This window comes from Microchirus variegatus (genome assembly GCF_963457635.1).
Source record: "Microchirus variegatus genome assembly, chromosome: 12".
Classification (NCBI taxonomy): domain Eukaryota; kingdom Metazoa; phylum Chordata; class Actinopteri; order Pleuronectiformes; family Soleidae; genus Microchirus; species Microchirus variegatus.
In genome coordinates, this window is record NC_139813.1 from 14,179,825 (window position 1) to 14,201,994 (window position 22,170).

General features: G+C 39.4%; 1 protein-coding gene across 1 annotated transcript in view; it reads right to left on the bottom strand.

Annotated features, from left to right (window-relative positions):
* Window positions 1–10,941: 10,941 nt before the first annotated feature.
* The window catches only part of akap7 (A-kinase anchoring protein 7), a gene marked incomplete at its 5' end in the record, with an annotated part of 54,190 nt that continues 42,961 nt past the window's right edge, over window positions 10,942–22,170 (bottom strand). Inside the window, one exon of the mRNA XM_083898531.1 lies at window positions 10,942–12,839. Coding sequence (XP_083754657.1) covers window positions 12,628–12,839 — 212 coding nt within the window. The 3' untranslated portion in view covers window positions 10,942–12,627. The remainder of the gene's footprint in view (window positions 12,840–22,170) is intronic.

Sequence of the window (22,170 nt, forward strand, 5' to 3'; positions counted from 1 at the left end):
CTGATTCAAATAAATGGGTCATTATCAGGCTTCAGCAGAGCTCACTGACGAGTTGACCATTTAAATCAGGTGTATTTGAGCAGGGAGACATATAAAACCTGCAGGACAGTGTCTCCTCAGGACCAGGAGTAAGAGGCAGACCTGAAGGAGGCTTCCTGGATGAGAGGTGAAACGTCTTCGACTCGGTGTAAACAAACTGAGTCCCGTGATGCCCAGAGGTCGATACAGCTTATGCTGTTAGGGTCTAGAGTGGAGCTGGAGTCAATGCCAGCTCTCATTGCGTAAGAGGCAGGTTCCATTTTTGCACGTCACCAGTCTGTCACACGGCCAACGTACAGAGAAACAACAGCACAGCAGATGTCATTGAGAGCAACCTCACATCCTTAGTATACGGTGTAAAATGGTAAATAGTCTAACCCCTCACAGTCTCCTGCCCACACACACACACACACAAACCTGCTTCAAAAACAGGCTTTTCCCAAAGCTGTATGGAAATCCAGTTCATTAAAAGGAATGCTGCTGCCAATATCCAGATTTATGCACTTTGACAGTTATTATGTGAACCTCGTGAAGTATCTGCTGAGGATTGTTCTGTTGCTCCAAGGTTCAAAGTGTTGTGCATTCAGAGCCGGTCTTCTGCTTCAAACCTTGGTCGTAACATGTGGTCATTGGAGTCACTCCAAAGTTGCCTTCATTTAATCTCCAACCACTCTGGTTATTTTTCCTCTGACCGCAGGCATCAACAAAGCATTTCCGCTAAGATTACTTCAAATCACTGGATATTTTCTTTTTTTATTGAGCCTAGAGATGGTTGTGCATAACAATCCCAGTAGATCAGCAGTTTCTGATCCAACCAAGCCCCCACGCTCAAAGTCACTGAACTCACCTTTCTTCATGCTAATGTTTGGTTTGAACTTCAGCAGGTCATGTCGTTGTTTACTGCATTAAGTTGATGTGATTAGCTGATAAGGTGTTTGCATTATAAGTAGTTGAACAGAGAGCAAGGCATTAATGCTTAGTTACTACTGTGTGTCCTGAATCTATATGAGAGCCCAAAATAAAATTTAAACCATAGGATGTGTGGACATTTTGGATAAGTGTGGACAATTTGGCTTGTCCTTATAATTTTAAAGGGCTTTTACAGTTGTAAGACTTAAGAATTGGGGTTAGAATTGGGTCAAGGAGCTTCCTTACTGTGTCTTTGAGAGCAAAAAACTTATAAAACATAAAGGGAGTGAGGACAGTTTAGGAAAGTGAGGACACTTTGGCTGATCCTGATGTTCTGTCACCCCTTAAAAGGGCTTTTTGGGGGTTAAGACTCTTTAGAATTGGGTTTAGGATTCAGGTTAGGGTAAATGTTAGGATTGGAATTCGATTTAGGGTTAGAGCTTAACGTATTATGTCTATTCCTCACTAGAAATGCTCCACAAGTGTCTGTGATGAGCATTACCAGGCCGCCGTGCTATTATATTTGCTCCAGCTGTGCCGTCATCAGTGAACCTGACCTCAAATTGTGTTGTTGATTGAAACGTTGCTTGTCTCCAGTGAGAAAACAACTCTGTATTTCTTTATGTTTATATGCAGCCAATGTATTGATTTACACTTTTTCACCGTATAAGGTAATATTAATCCATCTCTGCTGCTGTATGGAAAAAACATAACAGGGTGAATCACTCATGTGACGTGCAAACAGCTCAATGTTTTACCACACTTTTTTTTTTTTTGACGTGCCTCACAATGCAGCTCAATAAGAGCTACAATAAAATAGTTTTCTTTTGTATTTCTTCCCAAAGCATTGACTTGAAGAATAAATCAGTGTTGGACTGTTACACTCACCTCACAGCAGGTGTTTATTGAGGTCATTAGAAATGTGGTGTTTGCAATTTGTCAGGCGGCGCTGATGTGACGCTAAGGCTCAAGGCTGTGGGGGAAAAATAAAAAAAACTGTAAATCTGTAGTAACATGTCTGTCAGTCTGTCAAGTAAGTAAACAACACACAGTTATCAGTGTAAAAAAACCCCACTATTTTAAGTGTATATTCTCTCTGTGTATATACAGTATATATAAGTAACTGGACGTACAGTTACCTTATATATATCTATATCTATATATTGATTTAAAGACAGTGCAAGTTAAACATTACAGGCCAAGAGTTCTATTTTCTTGGATCTTTTTCACCTTTTCTCTCTCTGTGAGTGTGTGTGTGATGGACTGCAGGTGTGCATGATTGTGTGAGTGTGTGTGATGAGTTGCACATGTGCCTGGTTGTGTTTGGGGAGGATCCCGGGCGGCCGATTGGTCCAGCTCAAAGTGTTTGGGTACAAAAAGGCTGAACTTTCTCAGCGACAGCGGACATCTTGTGAGTCACTCAAAGGCAGAGTATCAGCAGACACTGATCTCATGGTTTACACCTTTGTTTTGTGGGGAAAATAGAGGGTAATGTTCAGCATTTTGAAGTCCATTAATTTCGTGAACTCAGTTCTTAAAGAAGTATATTCTGACCACTGAATTCTTTCCTGCCCCAGTATTTTTACATTTATATTTGAATCTGTTGCTTCATTAGCTGTCTACCACATGAGGGTCGTGGGTTGCTAGAGTTACTCCCAGCTGACACGGGGTGAAAGGCACAGTGGTACAACCTGGACAGAACCAACATGTGCGCTAACATTCCCACCTGTGGTCAATCTAGAGTCTAATTAACCTCTGTATGTGGTCTGAACTGTGGGAGGAAACCCAGAGAAAAGCTGTAAATAGTTGTCTCCTGCTTTACATGGAGGTAGAAACACTTTCATCTTTTTGTGCATGTGCACTTGGAGAAATATCAGTATCATTACTTTAAGAAATGAATCGAACATCATGTGCAACACATTAGAGTTTCTTCTGTCACAGAGAAAGCCTTATTACTGAGATAAATGGTTTTAAACACTGTATACAAAGACCTAAAAAAAAAACATTATCACTTTAACAGTGATTACTGTGTCGTTTCAGCTGTGACACCCAACATAGATTTCTTCCTCAGAAGAAAAATGTTGTTGCTCCGGGTGCTAAAAGAGCTGTAATTTTGTATTTTCCTTGGTGTGTGTGTGACACACCGAGATTCTTCATGATAGATTGTGTGTGTGTGTGTGTGTGTACCTGTGAGTGGGGTGGCGGTGCTGGCTTGTTCATATTCCAGTCATGGTTGAGTCACCTTGCCATCGAGGCTCTTCATCACAAATAATGTCTCTCTCTCTCTCTCTCTCTCTCTCTATGCCTGCCCTTCGATTTCTTTAAATTATTATTGTGATAATTACCCACTTTCAGCCCACGTCCCCTGTGAGACGCCTTCCATTTTCATAATTGTATAATTATGACAGCATGTGTGCAGATATTGTGTGGATTTAGCTCTCACTTTATACTGTTGATTAAAAAGGGGGGTGAGATCGGGGGTGACATGAGGACTTTAGAGTCGACGCTCACTTTTTAAAAACTCAAACATGACTTAAACCAAACTTTAGCTTTACTTAAGAGACTGAAGTTCGCACAACATGGTAATTCTTCTCACGCTAACTTAACCACAATTCAAATATTCGCCCTAAACCAGGGATCTGCAACCTTTTAGAATGAAAAGACCCATTTTTGTATTTTCTCCACCCAAATATTATTCATCTGGAGCCTCAAAAAACCTATTTGACCCTTTAAAATGAAGTTGATATCATGTATAGAGTTTCTTTTTTACTTAAAATTAAATGTAAGAACTATGAAAACTGTTGACATTTCATTGCTGTTGAAATAAAACAATATTTGGAGTTTATGGAGTTCATGCTTGAAAAAACCCGGCCTGGCATAAGTACGTGGCTCCAAAGATGGACAGGACTCCACATGTACTTCCTCGTGTACACATTACTTCATTTAAGTGTTGGGCATGGCCTTTAGGGAGGTTTTTCAATATTGTATTTGACGTCGACATTGGATGTGACGCACAAAATATCAAACACTTATTTATGCCTTCATCTCTATACAAAAATGGTGAAAAACATGGAAATAAAACGTCTAAAAAGAGGCCATAGGTTACTTTCTAAAATCCTCAAAAATGAGGTTCTGCCTCATTACGACCAGATCTTGGTCTCCATGACGACAACTGGTCCTGATGACAAGGTCAGTGTTAATACCAGAAAAGGAACCTTAAGAGGTGAAAACAACACAAGTCACACACGCCAAAATGCCCGACGGTGCCTTGAACTGAGACTTAATATAGAAAATGATATTTCCCATTTCATTGCAAAAAGAGAACAATGCTGTGGGCATCAAAGAGCGTGCACACAGCAGAAGAACAGCTGGACGCTCGCCAAATTGTGTTGCTTTATTTATTCATGGGCCTTTTATTTTTATTTTTTTTTAAACTCCAGTTTGTTTTGGTTTTTTAGACTCAAGTAGGAAAGGGGAGAATCACACACACCATCTAACCTAGTGTTGTATGTTTTATTGTAATGTGGGCCTGAAATACTGTATTGTGCTGTGTATATATCCACACCTGCTGTGTCTGTAAATATTCTGCATCAAAATACTAACTGATATAAATTGTACAAAATAAACAGATTGAGTCTTTAGTAGTTGTTGCAGCCTCTGCAATCATGCACGTTCCTATGAATTATAATCATAGAACCGGTATGAAGGAAAAGAAACAATACAAAAAGGTTACTGTCGTGTGTGTGTGTGTGAATCAGAAGGGCCTTAATGTAGGTCAAAACCCTCAAACCTCCCACAATGCAGCTGATTATCTTCCTGCATGAGTTAACCCGATGTCAGAGAAGCTCCCCGCATAGCAACAAAAGACTCTACACACGACACTACGCTGTGCAACTGCTTTAACAGGCCAAAGACTTCCTCATGATGAGTAAACTGACCTTTTAAGAGTAACAAGATTAACCTTTTGAGCTGGCTTCAGCTCCAGGGAAAACGCTGGTCAATAGTCTCTCACTGACCCCTCTCTACTATGACCCTTCTATTGTTATTTTCTACAGCTCATGTTCTTGGGATGAAGATCAGTATTTAGTAACAAGTGAAATAATGATTTACTTAGTTTTATGCAAAATTACTTCAATTCATTCATCATGGCTGAAGTTTAAAAACAAGATAAAAAGTCAAATGTTTCATTCTCCCAACTCAGACATTTTGTTTCTCTGCATGTCCTCCAATCAGGGGCCTCATTAGTATTCAGCACAAGCCACATTAACAATTTCCATTCATGATGAGACACACAGTGGGTACAAAGAGCTGATAACTTGTATAAAGCTGACGCTGAGATTGACATTTTCCCAGTCGTGATCACTCGACATCCCAACCTGAAAATCAACAACAGGAAGCAATTGAAAAAAAAAAAAAATGGATTACGTGATGGAAATGTGTCATACATATTGATTCAGGCAGTGCTGCAAACATTCTAGAGTTGGTGTAAAATCTATCTGCATTTGTCTGAGTCAGAGTGGACGCCCAGAGACCAAGTGAACATGTTTTATTTTCATGTGGTCAGTTCAGAAGAGATAATCTTCAGTTGTTTATTGACCTGGGGCTTTCATGATTTTCTATATTGAGAAGAAGCATCTTCTTGTCTTGAAGGCATTTTTGGTATTTCTTCATGCGACTGGTCTATACAGTATGATTAGATGTGGACTCCTGGTTCTCACAAGGTAGAAAAAAATCCTAAAGAGCTAACAACAAATACGAGGACTGCTCGTACTTATTCATGGACGGGGACCTTGTGTCCCAAATGACCACGAAACCACAGAATAATAACCGCTAAGTTGCAGAGCAGTCAGCTCACGTCACTTTTGCAGATGTGCTCAATGTGGGTCCCGTGGTTCATATATGGATTTTTCAAGCAGAGTGAATGCACAGCCAAGTTACAGGACACTTCCTGTTTGAGATGAACTACTTCCTGTTGGGAGGTCATGACTTGTGTATGTGTTCAGGGCCTGGTCTCACATATGACGTTTTGAGCAAATTGGTCAAAGTTACAGGGCACTTCCTCTTTCATGGCAACTGGTCGAAATTCGGTAAAAAAAAATAATAATTCCGATTGTTGCCGTGGCCACGCCCTTTTGATTCCGCGAAACCTTTCGATAACTCTTTATGTTGGTACATTAACATACTCAGACAAGTGTGTTCATTTGTGCCAAGATGGATGGCAAATTCAAAATGGCCGACTTCATGTTCCATTGAGGCCATGGTTTTTTTGTCTTGGTCTGCAACATGTTTCCACCAGTTTTTGTGACCACTTTTTACTGCATTTTGTTACATTTTTTTTGTATTTTAATTGATTGATTCGCATTCCATTTTCCGTCTGTTTTCACAATGTTTAGTGCCTCAAAAATGAGATCCTTTGAGAAGAAAAGTAATTCCAATAGGTTCTTCTCTCACACACACATGCTCAGCTAACAGCTCGTGTGACTCAGTAGATTCTCATGTTATAGAGAAAGCTGTGAAATGAAAGGGCAAACCATGAAAACCCTGCTGACCCCATTTCTCACACACTGACTCTGTCGTGTATTTGAAAAATAAATATCATCATGAGCTGTTTTCATTATCACTTCAGTCCCAGTGATGCTTGTAGTGTGTCTCCTTCACTGCTGTTTTTTATATCTCCTGAATGTCACCATAGGGAAGACAAACGTAGTTAAATGGCTCATTATGCTGCATGATGATGATGATGATGATGATGATGATGGAATCAACATCTCTGGTGATGTTTGCATGAAATTTTCTTTGTTCATTTGTGTAACAAAAAAAATCTATTTTAACTGTGGTAACACTTTACAGCACAGAAACAATATGGTCATGTGTAATATTTATATAGTAATTGCAACCAATTATTTCCACACTTTTAAAGGAGACATAATATACCCTATTTCTACAAGTTAACCTAGTTCCCTGGTGTCCTAATGAACATGTCTGTGACATGCTTTTGTCAAAATACCATAAAGATGAAGCACCACAGCAGTTCAATCACCCTGGTTTTGAGTCTCTTTAAATGCAAATGAGACACAAGAAACTACATCAGCGTCACTGAGGCTCCAGCAGCTAACAGCAGTTGGCATTTGGAAAAGCAATCATTTACAGGCTTTAGCAGACACATTGCCACTGGATCCACTGGACAGATAAATCCTCTGAGGCTGGAAGTTTGTGTAGAACTCTGTGCTGCACTGTGCAGCCAAGAATAGAACACTTTGCAAGCTTCCGCTCTTCGGATAATATTGCCCTCGATTTTTTAGGGACAAAGTGGAGTTCTGTGGAGGTCTCATTGTGACTTCAGAGTGAGTGCGAAATTCAACATCGTGTTTTATCTCCTGTACTTAGACTGAGGCGGACCACAAAAACATGCCTCAGTCATCTTTTTTTACACTTCGCCCATAATTTAAAAATTATTAAAGTTGATTTTGCTTAATATGCCCCCTTTAACACCGAATGCATTGCAGACGACATGTTTTCGCAAGCAACTTTGCATTACCATAATTACACAACGGTTTGCGCTAGCTCAAAAAATTCCACCGGTTTCTGAAAGCTGAGAAGTTGCAAGTCAAAGTCAACATGTGGTTATTACGGTAATCGGCGTCTTTGGCACTGGAGAGGAGAGAGTTGAAAAAACACCTATAGTTTCTATGTTTTTGGACATTGACACAAAAACTCAAACATGTTATTTTAAATAAGAATAATTAAATATATGTTTTATATTCTTTAAATTTAACATGCACAATCTAGTGTTCATGGTTTTTCCTCAGTAAAACTTTTGTTTTTCTTCATTTTAAATTGTCAATACACTATTTCAACACACAGTAAATGGTAAATAACTGCCAGATATTGAAAGTTTAGGTGTTAAAGGGTTAATGTGAATGTATTACACTGATGGTAACCAACATTAATTATCACTACCAAGCTATTACCTGGATATTATTTTGCAAATATTATCAGGTGATTACTGAGCTGGAAACTGCATAAGAAAACATGGTATTACCTTAATTTAAATATGTATTTCCATGTTGCTGTGCTGCGACGTAAATCGTTACCCTGACATTTGTTTCACTGCAGCGGGGTCGTGAACTCACCGTCCTTGTTATAGCGTGAGGCATCGACAAGTGAAACAAACGTCCCACGTGCATTTGTTAACGTTATTCCTAACGAGTCGAGGTCGTAGAGGTGTTCCACTCGTCTGCACACGTCACGCACACGTGCAGACAAGTGAACACGTCTAATCAGACCAACGTGAAATCACCTGTCTGCAGGAGACGGAGTGTAAGTGAGGACACGTCCAAAGTCAAGGTGCTGTGACAAACTGATGCCCACCAACAGATGGAGGAGAACTCCACTGGTATTTATTTATTTATTTATTCATTCATTCATTTAAAAAAAAAAGAAAAAAAAAAGAAGGAAAATATGGTGTTTAGAATTATTTGCAGTAAGAGTGAAAGACTGCTAATAAAGCAGTACAATCCTCCCTTGTATATAAATAGGCCATTTTTGGTGGCAGACCTTTCGTCAGATTACTGTCACAGTGGTTTGAATGAAATGAATGGTGGTTGGTTAGCTTCTATTTAGCACCAGGTCAGTGGAGTCAATTATGACTTTAAACACACTTATGACCACTTAAACACTGGAATATTTCAATCATTTAAGAGAGAACATTTATTATGTCCTACCTTTTTACAAGTGTAATATATAATGTCAATAACAAAGTGATGTAACAGTCACCGACTATTACACTGCAATTAAAATATTTATCTTGTCATATATATCTATATATATATATAGATATATATTGTTGTTGGGTTATTGCTCAGCCCTGAGCTTACCACTTTATAATTGATTGTGTGATTAACTCACATGACCTGAAACGATCCATCGTCAATGTGATCAATATCACCCGTGCTTTTCCCCTGTGATAAATGATGTATGAGCAAACATCAAGGACACTGACATTCTGCACAGAGTGTCAGAAAATGAAGCCTAACATGAGCATTTTATCTTTCATTTATAGCCATAATAGAGTCAGAGGATAAATGAGTGTGAAGGCACATTTAATAGTGAACACAGTTCAAATGTATTTATGTTAAAAAGCTGAAAGACGTGAGGAAAATGCAAACATTCATACTTGTGTTTTCATTAATAATAAGTAAGCGTTGTTTGCTCTATATGTAAAGGATTCAGAATGCATAATCTATTTTAGACTATCACTTAGCACATTGTTGCTAAGTGATACATCTTATAAGGACAATAATTGTGTTTTTTTTTTATAAATATGAAATGTTTTGTATTTCATTGCCTGGTGTTATAATACATTTAATTATAAGGACAATATTTCACTTTATAATACAAAACTATGATATGTTGTTGCATAATTGGAAGGAGAAAACATAAATGTTATGTTAGATATGACGGCAATGTGCCTGCTAGAGCCTGCAAATGATTACTTTTCCAAATGCTAACTGCTGTTAGCTCCCAGTAGCATTTGACCAAAGCATGTAACAGACATCTTCATTAGGACACTAGGGAAGAGATAGGGTATAATATGAGTCCTTTAAATCAAAATTTAAGATGCTGCTTTTTCCTCAAAGGATATGACATTTAAATAAACACATTTTCATTCACAAAACATTTCTCACTAATACTGTGTTCCTTATAAAGAAGACGTCACCACTGTTTCACAAAGTGTGACGTAACCTCGACTTCTGTGGACACACGTGGACTGAAATCAGGAGACGGGGAGAAGGATATTGGTTTTGAATCTCATATCCTGTTTTATTGTTCAAATATGGCAGAACATGATAAAACACACACACACACACACACACACACACACACACACACACACACACACACACACACACACACACACACACACACACACACACACACACACACACACACACACACACACACACACACACACACACACACACACACACAGAGAGAAAGACAAACAGAAAAGACAAATTTGTTGAGGCGTTCTCACACTCGCCTCTGTGTTTTTATAACTGATAGTGACAAGACTTTCTCTGGGGAAGCTCTGATCCAGCATCCCACACACACACACGCACGCGCACACACACACACAAACGGATGAACACATTAAACAAACAAATCAACAGGACAATTTGTGGATTAAAGGGGATTTTAAGGAGATTAAGGATCCGGTGACAATAATAAGATCAAAACAAAAACGTTCAAAAGCTTCCACCTTAAGACAGAATTCTCTTCTGTTATTATTAATGTTTCAATGAGTCCATGACAGGACTGAAGTGGGTTTCACAGGGATAAGAGAACACTTTCCACCTCACGCCTGTTTGAACTAAAGGGAAATAAACCTCATATGGCACAAAATCTGAGCCGACAAGCGGAGTCACTCTTTTGAAATAACATGAATTCTGTCTCTAGGTGGATTTTTTTTTCCCCCCACTCAATTTCCACATTTAACTCAACCATCCAAATGTAACAGGTGAACATTTATCATCACCTGTGCATCGTCACCTTCAGCACTTCAACAAAAAAATCACATCGATTAGTTTTAGTGACTAAAGGCCACTTTGAACAGAGGCAGTTTGATTTAACAGCGTCTACCTGCTCTCTAAATCTAAAGTTTGTGCTTTTTTTTTTTAATCATTTAAATGCAAACTGAATTCAAAATAAAACATCTTTTCAGTTGTTCACATGAACGTAATATTTCTGACAGTGATTCTGCTGCAAACCTAAAGCAAATAAATAAAATAGTTAAAATGTCATTAGTTTATAACCATTATCTTGTGCCATCGTCATCTTGTCAGTCGAAAAAAACAAAACAAAACCCTCCCCTCAAAAATCAAAGCTTTTCGTTGGCAGCCACGTGTTTCTGAATGGAGTCTAATGATAATGATCTTGGGGTCAAACTCATATCGATGGAAGACGGCGAAATTAAAGATCACGGCGTTTTTTTCCTTCAGCCGACAGCAGCGTTTGTCTGTCACTGAGAATAAAATTCTCTCAGATTAGCACAAATACCAAGTAAACACTGAGCCAGGCTTAAACTCAGACTATTTATAAATGGACTAAAAGAAGAAGAAGAAAAGAAACTAATAAATCATGTGCATTCTTTAACTGACAATTTACATTTATATGTGGTCACCAGACACAAAGCGAGGGCTAATCAATTATTGAATATGTCAAATATCAACAGCCATAATAGCCTTTCACATATAAATGTAACCGTTTGTTATTGAGAGAAGCACAAAGTCTTAATAATGTTGTAAAACACATTCTTGGCAGCTCGTAGTGTGTTGTCATAGTGTTGTAGTATTTTGAGTATCTCCGATTTTAGTGTCTCCAATTCACATCTTCTGTGAAATAAATACATTAGTGGAGATAAATGACACTAGATTCATTAATGGACCCAACACAGGAAGGAGTCATGTCTGGGTTTTTTAAAACAAATAGCTGAGTTTATCTTTAACTTCATGATTGTCTCAGTGCAGCTGCAGCTGAACAACACTATATTTTTAATACCTGGGTCATAACTGGAGCCATTTTCTACAAACAGCTTTAGAATGAAGACAAATCTGCAGGTTGGTTTGTAAACAGAAACCTCATGTCATAATCATACAATAAAACAAGTACCTTGAACAACTTGCAAACGTTGTGTTAGAAACAAGCTAGACGTGAAATTTCTTAACCTAAAATTTTGTTGTGATAATCCAAATCGTGGCATGTCAAAGTACTTTGGATTCTACACCATAGAAAGAAAATAAAATGCTGACTCACCTTTTTACCGCATCGCTTAGCTCCACCTGAGTGAAGCAGCAGAGGACGGTATCGTATATTCAAGCTAATGTGACGAACAGCAAGTGTAATAATGACATGAGGGGATAAAAGTGACAGCCCTAACTCCGCTCTGACGCTCTATATTTCACATTTAAGTTTCAATAATTAGCCCAGTCACAACACCGTCAGTCAATGATTTTCTAAAAGAAAAGAGGCTGAAAGAAAAGTACACCTGAAATAATCTACTGAAGGAGAAAGGAGGTGGTGAAAAACATGATAGAGTCATTTTGGTGACGGTAAACCAAAATGTCTACAAAACATGATTCGTTCCATTCTAGTGAGTGAGAGGTCACAGTGAACCCTACATGTGCAGAGAAGGAGTGCTTCACGAAAATGTGTTCTGGGTAACATGGAACAACATCCTCACCGTCATGGTGTGTTCTGACCAAAATGTGATGTGAATACACACGTTTTCAGAATCTAACGGGAGGTCCTGCTGTTTTTCTGACTTTGAGGGTGAAACTTTTGTTTGCGTTTCTTTCCTTTTCTTTGAATCTGCTCCACGTTTGGTGAGCTAGCAGACGTAGCTAGCCTGTCTTTTGGAAACAGTCATCGTGTGGCACTGGTCTCCGGCTCCATGTTCTATTTAGCACTGTGTCAAGCCTGGTCAGGTGGGCAGGAAGCTAGCATGGCTGGCTAGCCGTTGAAGTTGGCTAGCTGGTGTAGTTGGTCAGCAAACTGACTGGTTGGCTGGTCCAGGGTTTTCTGCCCAGAACACGGACTCTTCTCCTGGTTAGCCAGGTCTGGCTAATGGTCTGTGGGCAGCTGGACTTTCAGTCTGTGTACCTCCCCCGTCTTTCGATGTCACTTCCTGTTGTCTGTGGTCAAGTTAGCTGTAGTGTCCGTCTTTGCAGCATTTTCCTCAGGGAGCTGCACCACCACGGAATTAACCCCGCCCCCATTTTGAAGTGTTTCCTGTTTGTATTGTTGCACAGCGCGACTGACGGCATCCTCCACCAGTTTCCTGCTGACTCTCAGTAGCTCCGCCTCGTCTGGCTCAGACCGGCGACGCGCACCTGAGTGGAACACAAAAAAAGTGCTTATTACGTAAAATTTGCGCAAAACAACATAATGGATGCTGAACTTGCTCTTGTGTATGTAGCTGCTAAATGCTCCGATATGTTCACCAACTCGTCAATAACTCACTGTTGTCCTGACATGGATTTTTTTGCCCCTATTATTATGTAATAATCATATCATTTTATAAAGTGGTTTGTCCCCTGGAATTGACCTGTATTGAAAACATTTGACAAACAGGTGCGACAGTGATCAAGCACAATAAGGATCAGCGATTAAAAACAATGTCAAAAATAAATAAGTAAATGATGTCAGTGAAACCTAGTACTTCAGCAGTTTAACAGTTGAGGAAACACCACACATTTTACTCGTAATCATCTGGAAATTGTGGTTCATTTCTAAAAAAATACATCAAACGACATCCAATTTCAATTTGAATGCTATCATTTAATTGTCAATTTACCACGGATGTTAATGTAATGTGCTGGGGTTCGTCTCCACTGTATGACACAGTAATAACAAACTCTTTAATAATCTAAATGCTACAGAAGATTTGATTCTAGGTCTACGCTTGCATCATCATTTTTATTCCACTATGTGCAAAATGAAAGCAGAAAGTTACCAGATGTGTCAGCAACAGAAAATTATGCGACTATTGATGATAACAGATGAGCCAAACCTTCTAAATGTTCATTTTGTAATTGAATCTACCTCCTGCAGTGTTTGATTCAGCAGGAAAATATTTTTTTGCACACTGCTGTTTTTTTGTGTGGTGCATATATATAAAAAAAACTGCAGAGAAAATCAGACAGACTTTAAGCCAGTTTGATTTTAACAAAAAGAAAAAAAAGGTAAGGTAAGAAGGCAGAATGTCAATAATTCATGTAGAAGGACAGGCAGGCCGGCTCGCTGGAAGATGGACAGGCTGCACTAAGCCATTTAGATTCAGAATAATAGAAAATCACTCAAGCATCTATTCTAACACACACACACGCACACATAACCACCCCAACATTTGATTACAGAGGCCAAACATAAAATCCCAGAGCTTATCGCCTATACCACACAGTCCCAGTGGGCTCAAAGGTTTGTTTACATTTGAAAACAGAGTGCCACTCTATTATTCATTACAGAAACAGACAGTAATGAGACAACGGTCACAATCTCATCCATAAATGAATATATGGGTTTGTTATGTACATGCTGTGGTGTTATTACGGTCATTTTTGGAAGGCTCATTTATAAAAATCCTTGTAACTCTATGGATGTGCAATGCTTCACTTATTCCCAGGGAGTTTAACGCAAAAGCACATGGGCACATTGTTAGAAACACCCAAAAAAACTCCACATGGTAATTATAGGACACAGACTTACACTTCCAAAGACAATTATAACCTTCTTTTAACAACTACATCAGATTTGGTGATTTGTCTGTTTACTGTAGTTATTAATATTGGGAAAATGCAGCTAGTTTCTATTATACATGATATACACAACCAGCCTGGATGGTTCAAAGTGTTAGTTTAATGGGGCGTATAGATGCTGTGCTTAATCCATGATGAGTTGGCATGGAATTATCCAGTGTTGCTCTCACCTGACACCAATTTGCACTTGATTTCCATCCTTTTCTGCTGAGCTCTACCACACAGCCCACAGAAATAAATCACAGTCACTGTTACCACAACATTTCGCCACCATCACCATCATCACCACCACCACAACAGCAGCAGCTCCTTCTGTTGACATGCATTATGCATCTATGGATTTTTTGTTGTTGAGGCCGTTCTGCAAACAGCTTGACAAACAGAAACCAGTAATCAACAGACCAGCAGGCACATGAATACTGACTCAGCTGTGGTCACCATGTGCTCACATCAGCTTATTTTCTGCAAAATGTGGTTTGTTCCTCACAAGATGTTCTGCTGTTATACATCTAACTCAAGGTTGATTGAATTGTGCTTACAGAAGAAGCACTGTTGTTGTTGTTTTTTTTTTACTGCTGTGCTATTTGATTAGTTGCAGCCTGGCTGACGGGTCACACCTATGACCACGGTCTGATAAGGTATTTTTACACTCAGCATGGCAGCACACTCAATTTATTCTAAATGTGACTTTAGGAGTACACTGAAGTGACTGGAGATAGGAATGTGCTGGCTATTTCTGAGTAACTGAAACTGGCCCTTTCAGGCACTAATGGACGGATCGTGATCACATGCTCGATCACATGATTTAAATCACTACACCAAGCTTTGCCAGACTTTTTTCTTTCCCCGCGCCCACTCGGTCGTTTGCAGGCACAAACCTTCAAGCAGCTCATTATTGATGACAGGCTCCAGGTCTTTGTGACCAATAATAATCAGCCTGTAGTCACAGGAGAGAAAACCCTCATAAACAAACATTAGTACACAGAGTAATTTTCCTCTGTGGGAACTGAAGAATTTGAGGGAAATATTACTTTTTTGAACAGATTGCAGTTCGACGTGCGATGCCTTTTTCAAGCTGAAGTTCAATAGTCATTCATTATTAACACAAAGGAGCATTAATAAACCCCAGTAACCACTCTATATTCTAATGCGAGATGATGAAGAGTTATGAATTGTTTATTGTATCACATTTTAAATGATTATGATGTCAAGATATGACTGTGTTGAGACGACGTCAGTGCAGTAAAAGTCTGTTTCAACAGCACAAACTGTGATGCTGTCGAAGCTCCAATAAAGATAGTGTGGTGAAGGATGTTCTTACACAACCTGTAATAAAATCTCTGTACATGTGAAAGGCAAATGGAACTAACATATAAAGATTACCATAAAAGGTATTGAGGAGATGGATCCAAAATGTTTTAAGGGGTCATTATACTCTATTTCTCCAAGTTAAACTAGTTCCCTGGTGTCCTAATGAACATGTCTGTGACATGCTTTGGTCAAAATACCATAAGAATGAAGCACCACAGCAGTTCAATCACTCTGCCAAAACAGCCCTGTTCAGAGCGCTCTGTTTAGTAGTATCTCTTTTTTTTAAAAAGTAAAAAGAAACTTAAGGGACAGGAAATTACACATCAGCCACAGAGGCTACTGGGAGCTAACAGCAGTTAGCAAAGTGATCATTTGCAGGCTCTAGCAGGCACATTGCCGTCAACATGTATCCACTGGACAGATAAATCCTCTGAGGCTGGAAGCTTGTGTAGAACTCTGTGCTGCACTGTGGAGCCAAGAATAGAACGTTTCGCGGTTGCCCTCGCCAGCACTCTTGCGTGTTTTATGGACAAAGCGGAGCTCCGCGAGACAACAATTCCAGGAATTTAGCACATTGTGACGTCCCAATGAGTGCGGAAGTCAACATCGCGTGTTTTATCTCCTGTACTTAGACTAAGGAGGACCACAAAAACATGAGTGAGTCATCTTTTTTCACACTTTGTCGACTGATACGGCCTCCAGAGTCCCAAATATAAGGATTTAAATGAATAAAAGGTTAATTCTGCATAATATGTCCTCTTTAAGGAAACTACAGCAGGGTAAGGGCACTTGCTAACACAAGGCCATGCATCCAGGCAGTGCAATTAATGGACAGTCAATTTAAATCGTTTCCTGCTCTGCTGCCATTAACCAGGCAGACAGACAGAGGCAGCGTCTGGTTAACCAAGTTAGAACTGATAGGGTACATGAAATGACTCCACAGGAATAATGTGGCATTAGCTGAAAGGAAATACTGGCAACGACAAATTTATTTTGTCTTTTTTTATTTTACTTTCTCTGTGGATTTTATTGAATGTTGCAAGGTCTAATAAATCTCACTCTGATCACTCATACTGAATAATTACTGCTCAGATGTAGATGAGGTATCATATGAAACTCTGTAATTGAATAAATACTTCAGCGTTTGGCATTAAGTAGGCTCACATCTGCAGCACAAGCACACGCAACAGATATCTCACAGAGATGGCTCCCAATTCCCCGTGTCTTGTGGATTTCACACAAACACAACAGCACAATCATTAAAAGCCTCTTTGTCTGTTTAACACAAGGGAAATGTGTGTTTTTTGTGCTCGGCGGGAGTGATTTTAAAAAAGATTGTTTGGTACCCGTTGGCAACATGATAACTAAAATGGATGCACTAATAGTGTTATACAAATCCACTGACTCATGCTGTCAAAAACTGCAAGACTCAGCTGAGTAAAAAAACAAGGTACAATAACCTTTTTATTCAAAAATACTGCTGTGTGTGTTTCAGCACTTCAGATAGTAAACTGTGGGAAGATTAATGGCATATGGAGAACAAATCCCTCACTTCATCTCCTTTAAAAAAAAAAAAAAAAAATCAGATCAGTTCCTGTTGTCTTCATTAACGTCCAGGAAATATGTTTGCCGTGTGGCTCCATTTGTGAGAAAGCTTTCATCTGCTCGCAGAGTTAAGCCTCTCTCACTGTCACCAATTCCGCAGCAACAGGGTTTAAAGACACAAGGCGATTCTCACATGTTATCTGTGCTTCACACACAGACAGACTGCAGGTTCAAAAGTCTCTTCTCCACACTTTCTCACACAGTAATATAGACCAAAATTCACATTCTCACTATCGCACTCTTCACTTCCTTTATCTACCGCTCTTTTGGTCAGTCTTCCATACTCCGGTCCATATCCTCACCTTCTTACTTTTCATAACCTCTCTCGCTATCTAAATATTTTTTTTCCACTCTCTTGCTGGCAGCGTTGTCATGGTGACAGGATGAGAACCACTTCAACTTTTCAACACAGGAGGCTGCACCAAATTCCTTCTGTTTTTTGGAACTCTCTCAACTCAAAGGTTTCTCTTTGCTCACCTTTTTATTTTTTGTTCAACCCTTTCCTCTGCGTCCATTCTTATTTCACTTTGTTTCACCATCTTTCTCTTTGTAGCTCAGTTCTTCACCCTCATTGATTCCCTGTATTGTCTTAAGACCTCTTTTACCCATCATCATTTCTGAAGTCTCTCTGTGTGAACGGACATGTTTTAGTATCTGTAGATTTTAATGAAATAAAATGTGATGTAATCTGAAAGCTGGCAGTTTAAATAATATAACCACTTAGAAACAACAAAGAAGAGATTTGAAGGTGTCCGAGTACGAAGCACAGATCTTTTTTAGTCAGCATAGATAACAGTCTCTGCCTCTTTCATTGTGATTGTTAATCATAAACGGCCACCACCAAAGCCAATCTGTGTCTATAATTGGTTGGTCGTAATGAGGACAGCTTAACGTAGAAATGATCATCTGGACTGATACTATATCCATTTTATTCTAATCTCATATAGCATTATGAGATTAAACCAGGATATTGCTGTAATTGTTTTAATTGCTCTCACAAATTGTCCTTCCAGCACGAAATACCTCAACTGGGGCTTAAATAATAACTGAAATAAAACTTGTCGGTATAATATTAAAACCAATTTTATACGATAATGATAGTAAAAATGACACCAATCATGTTCATACACTCTTAGAAATAAGGGTTCCAAAAGTGTTCTTCTACAAGGGACAACCATGAAAAACCCTTTCCCGAAGACAGGGTTTTTCAATGGTTCTTGGTAACACTAATTGTTCCAGATGGAACCTTTATAAAAGGTTCTACCTGGAGCCAAAAAGGGTTCTCCTATGAGGACAAGCGGAAGAACCTTATATGGTTCTATTTAGCACTTTTATTTCTAAAAGAGTACTGATGCCCTCTCTGTCTTGTTTCCACTTCATAATTCTCCTCGCCAACGCGACTGTGCATCTTTTATTTATCTGCTCGACTAAAAATGGTCGACTGGAAACGAGTGCGTCTCTGCTTTTGCTTTTATTTAATAACAAAAGTACCACTCTGCTGTGATTCGATCTGTGCTGCCCAAGAACCGTTTTAACGTGATTACTTCAAACTTTATTACACGTCTATTTATCTTGTTGTGCATCATCGTCTTCCTCTCAATAACTCTGAGTCCACTTTGCTGTTAGATCAGAGCTGATGTCTGCCAAAGTCTGCCAGAAATCTTTGGTGAGCTTTCACTTCTTTGTACTTTCCATGATGGAGGGAGAACTTTTTTAAAGTTCAGCTCCTGCTTGTCTGACTGAGTCACAAAAACACATAATTACTAAATTGCTTAAATGTTTTGTCTCAGATTTGCCTCAGAAACATTTTTGTGTTTTGTTTTCTGTCACGGCAGGAGGAAACTTGAAGGTCACATATTATGCAAAATCAACGTTTTAATCATTTAAATCCTGGACTCTGGAGGTCCTATCAGTCGGCAAAGTGTGAAAAAAGATGACTCACTCATGTTTTTGTGGTCCTCCTCAGTATAGGAGATAAAACACGCGCCTGCTCGAGCCTGCAAATTATCACTTTTCCAAAATTTGCTAACTGCTGTTACCTCCCAGTAGCCTCTGTGAGAGAAAAGAGATACTACTAAACAGAGTGTTCTGAACAGAGCTGTTTTGGCAGAGTGATTGAACTGCTGTGGTGCTTCATCCTTATGGTATTTTGACCAAAGCATGTCACAGGCATGTTCAGTAGGACACCAGGGAACTAGTTTAACTTGTAGAAATAGGTTATTATATGGGTCCTTTAATTGCGATAATGTGTTGGTCATTGGAGTATGAGTGAAGACATAAAAAAAAGCCCATGGAAAGTTTCAGAAGTGAATTCTACTTCTCAAAAAATCTGTTGTAAAGCAGAAATAAATCTTTCTTCCCCACAGTTGCCCCTGTACTGTATACACACACAAACACTTGACAGTATAACTTTAACACAAATAATGTTACACCAAACGGAGGCAGAATAATGCCATTACCAACAACAGTTACGCACTGCAGCTTTAATTTCAACGTGTAAGAGAATATCAAAGAGACTCCGACTAATACATTAAAGGCCTGAATCAAAATCAGTGGATACAGCAGCCCAACTGATTATGTTTTAAATCCAGCCCTAATAATCTGCCGCTGTGACTGATATCATCTTACCCTGAATCAACTGATTTCCTGAAACCTTTATAGCAGAGATCTGAGCGCACATTAATTGCAGCATATCTGGTGAAAGTAGGAGGTTAAATGTATTGGGCAGAAGAGGAGGAGAGGGAGAAAGACTACATTACATGACATGACATGAGGAAGAGGAGGGTGGGGATTATGTGGGCAAGGATCTCCTTTAAAAAGAAGTGAATGAAAATTGGAAAAAACAAAGGGAGAAGGGAGTGGGTGCATTTGAGTCCAGGGTTGGGAGGGAGAGGAGGAGACGAAAGGGGAAATGAGGAAGGACAGACCTTGAAATACGAATAAATGAATAAATAAAGGACATTCGGAGTACATACAGTAGAGTCGAGGCTGTAGAGCATCGGGGAAAGGTGGGGGTTGAACCCTGATGGTAAAGTGATTTCCTCAGGAAATACCACAGAATCTGTCTCAGACACAACTCTTTCAATTTGCACTTTTACAGCCTGTATGTGACCTACTGTTGATGGATTATTATTATTTAGTGACATGGAGACAACAAAAAAAGGTTAAAATAAATGCATTCCTTAAACATGTTGATTAACAATGCAACGTTTGTGCTGACACACAAACTCGATGAAGATTAATCCAGTAAATTAAGCAATTGGCTGGAGGTAGAGTGTCAGATCAATAAACCAGAGATGTTATTCTTAGCCTGAGAGAAATTATGGGGCCCAGCAGGCACATCACATGTGCCTGCTGGGCTAACCCCATAATTTCAATAATAACACTGCACTCGGGTCCAGTTAATACAGCTAAAACAAAAAATATCAGGCAAAACACTGCAAGAAGATGCTCAGAGGCAACATTCTGCAACTCTATCACGTGTTCATCTTTTTACAGCTTTTCCTAAAATGATGCCTAATTTGCCTGCATTTCAGAGAATTGAGCAATAACAGCAAATAATTACATCTCTGACTCGCTCTGCCTTGTGACATCAGTGGTGTACAGGCTGCTGGCGTTCAGAAGTGTGAGAATCCTCTCCACCAGTGTGTTTATTGACAATTTCATGGCTGATAAATCTCCTCCAATGAGTCAGGGAATGCCTTCAAAGGCTCTCACACTCTTACCCCCATAGAGATACAGTAAGAACGACTTGATTTATTGAGAATAAATAGGGGTGTTGAGAAAGGGGTTTAAACAGCATAGATCCCAGGTCACTAATAGTCAGTTTGCAGTCTGGATGTGGACCCAGATGCTGTCGTATCTGGACCCAGAACGATAATGATAAATCATTTAATTCCTACAGGAGCAATTGTATTTAACTGGTGCAACATTTCCAGCCTGAGTTGATTTCAGAAAAATAAGGTTTAGGAAAGCAAACATAAGGGCTGTGCAACTCCTTCAACACCATTCTAGAAAGCTTTTTGAAGGACTAACATTATACCCTATTTTTCCAAGTTAACCTAGTTCCCTGGTGTCCTAATGAACATGTCTGTGACATGCTTTGGTCAAAATACCTTAAAGATGAAGCACCACAACAGTTCAATCACCCTGCCAAAACAGCCCTGTTCAGAAAGGTCGGTTATGAGTAGGGATGGGACTTTTTTGCCGACAAATCGATCGACAATCGACACGTGCGCACCTCGACAAAAAAATGAAAAGTTAAAAAATTCGAAGTGTCACAAACACGTAAAGTTCACGACCATGGAGGTTAAAGAAGCTGTGCACGAAAAGGTGATCCTGCTGTCCAGGCTCCCTGCGCTCTCAGATGATGATGCGCGCGTAACCGGCTCGTTCTCTCGAGTGGCTGTGCGCGTCCAAGCGTGTGTGTGCGTGTGCAGTGCGAACAAGGTTGCGCTTAAGTTTAGGACGGGGGTGGGGGACATAACACAAGCGCTACACAAATGAAGACGGCATCTCACCTAGGATCAGGATCACTGTACTTCACTCTGGTGGACACCTAACGAGCGCAGGTTCAAAAACCAACGGAGAGTCCGCTTTTCTTCCTTTTTTTTGCCCCTCATTTTAATTATCGCTGTTCTGATGGTCAATAATGGACATTACAGCCATGTTTTTGAGCCTTAAATGAAGTAGTACAGTGTAGAATAGTTTACACTCCCGCGTTGCTGCTGTTGCTGCAAAAAAAAATTCAACAAAAAATTTGACACGTGGACCCCGACAATCGACTCTAAAAATGTGTGAAATTCCTATCCCTAATTATGAGTGCCTGTCTCTTTAAATGCAAATGAGACACAGGAAAGTCAGTTAGCATTTGGAAAAGCAATAATTTGCCATCATATATAAAATGTATCCACTGGACACGTGAATCCTCTGACGCTGGAAGTTTGTGTAGAACTCTGTGCTGCACTGTGCAGCCAACAATAGAACACTT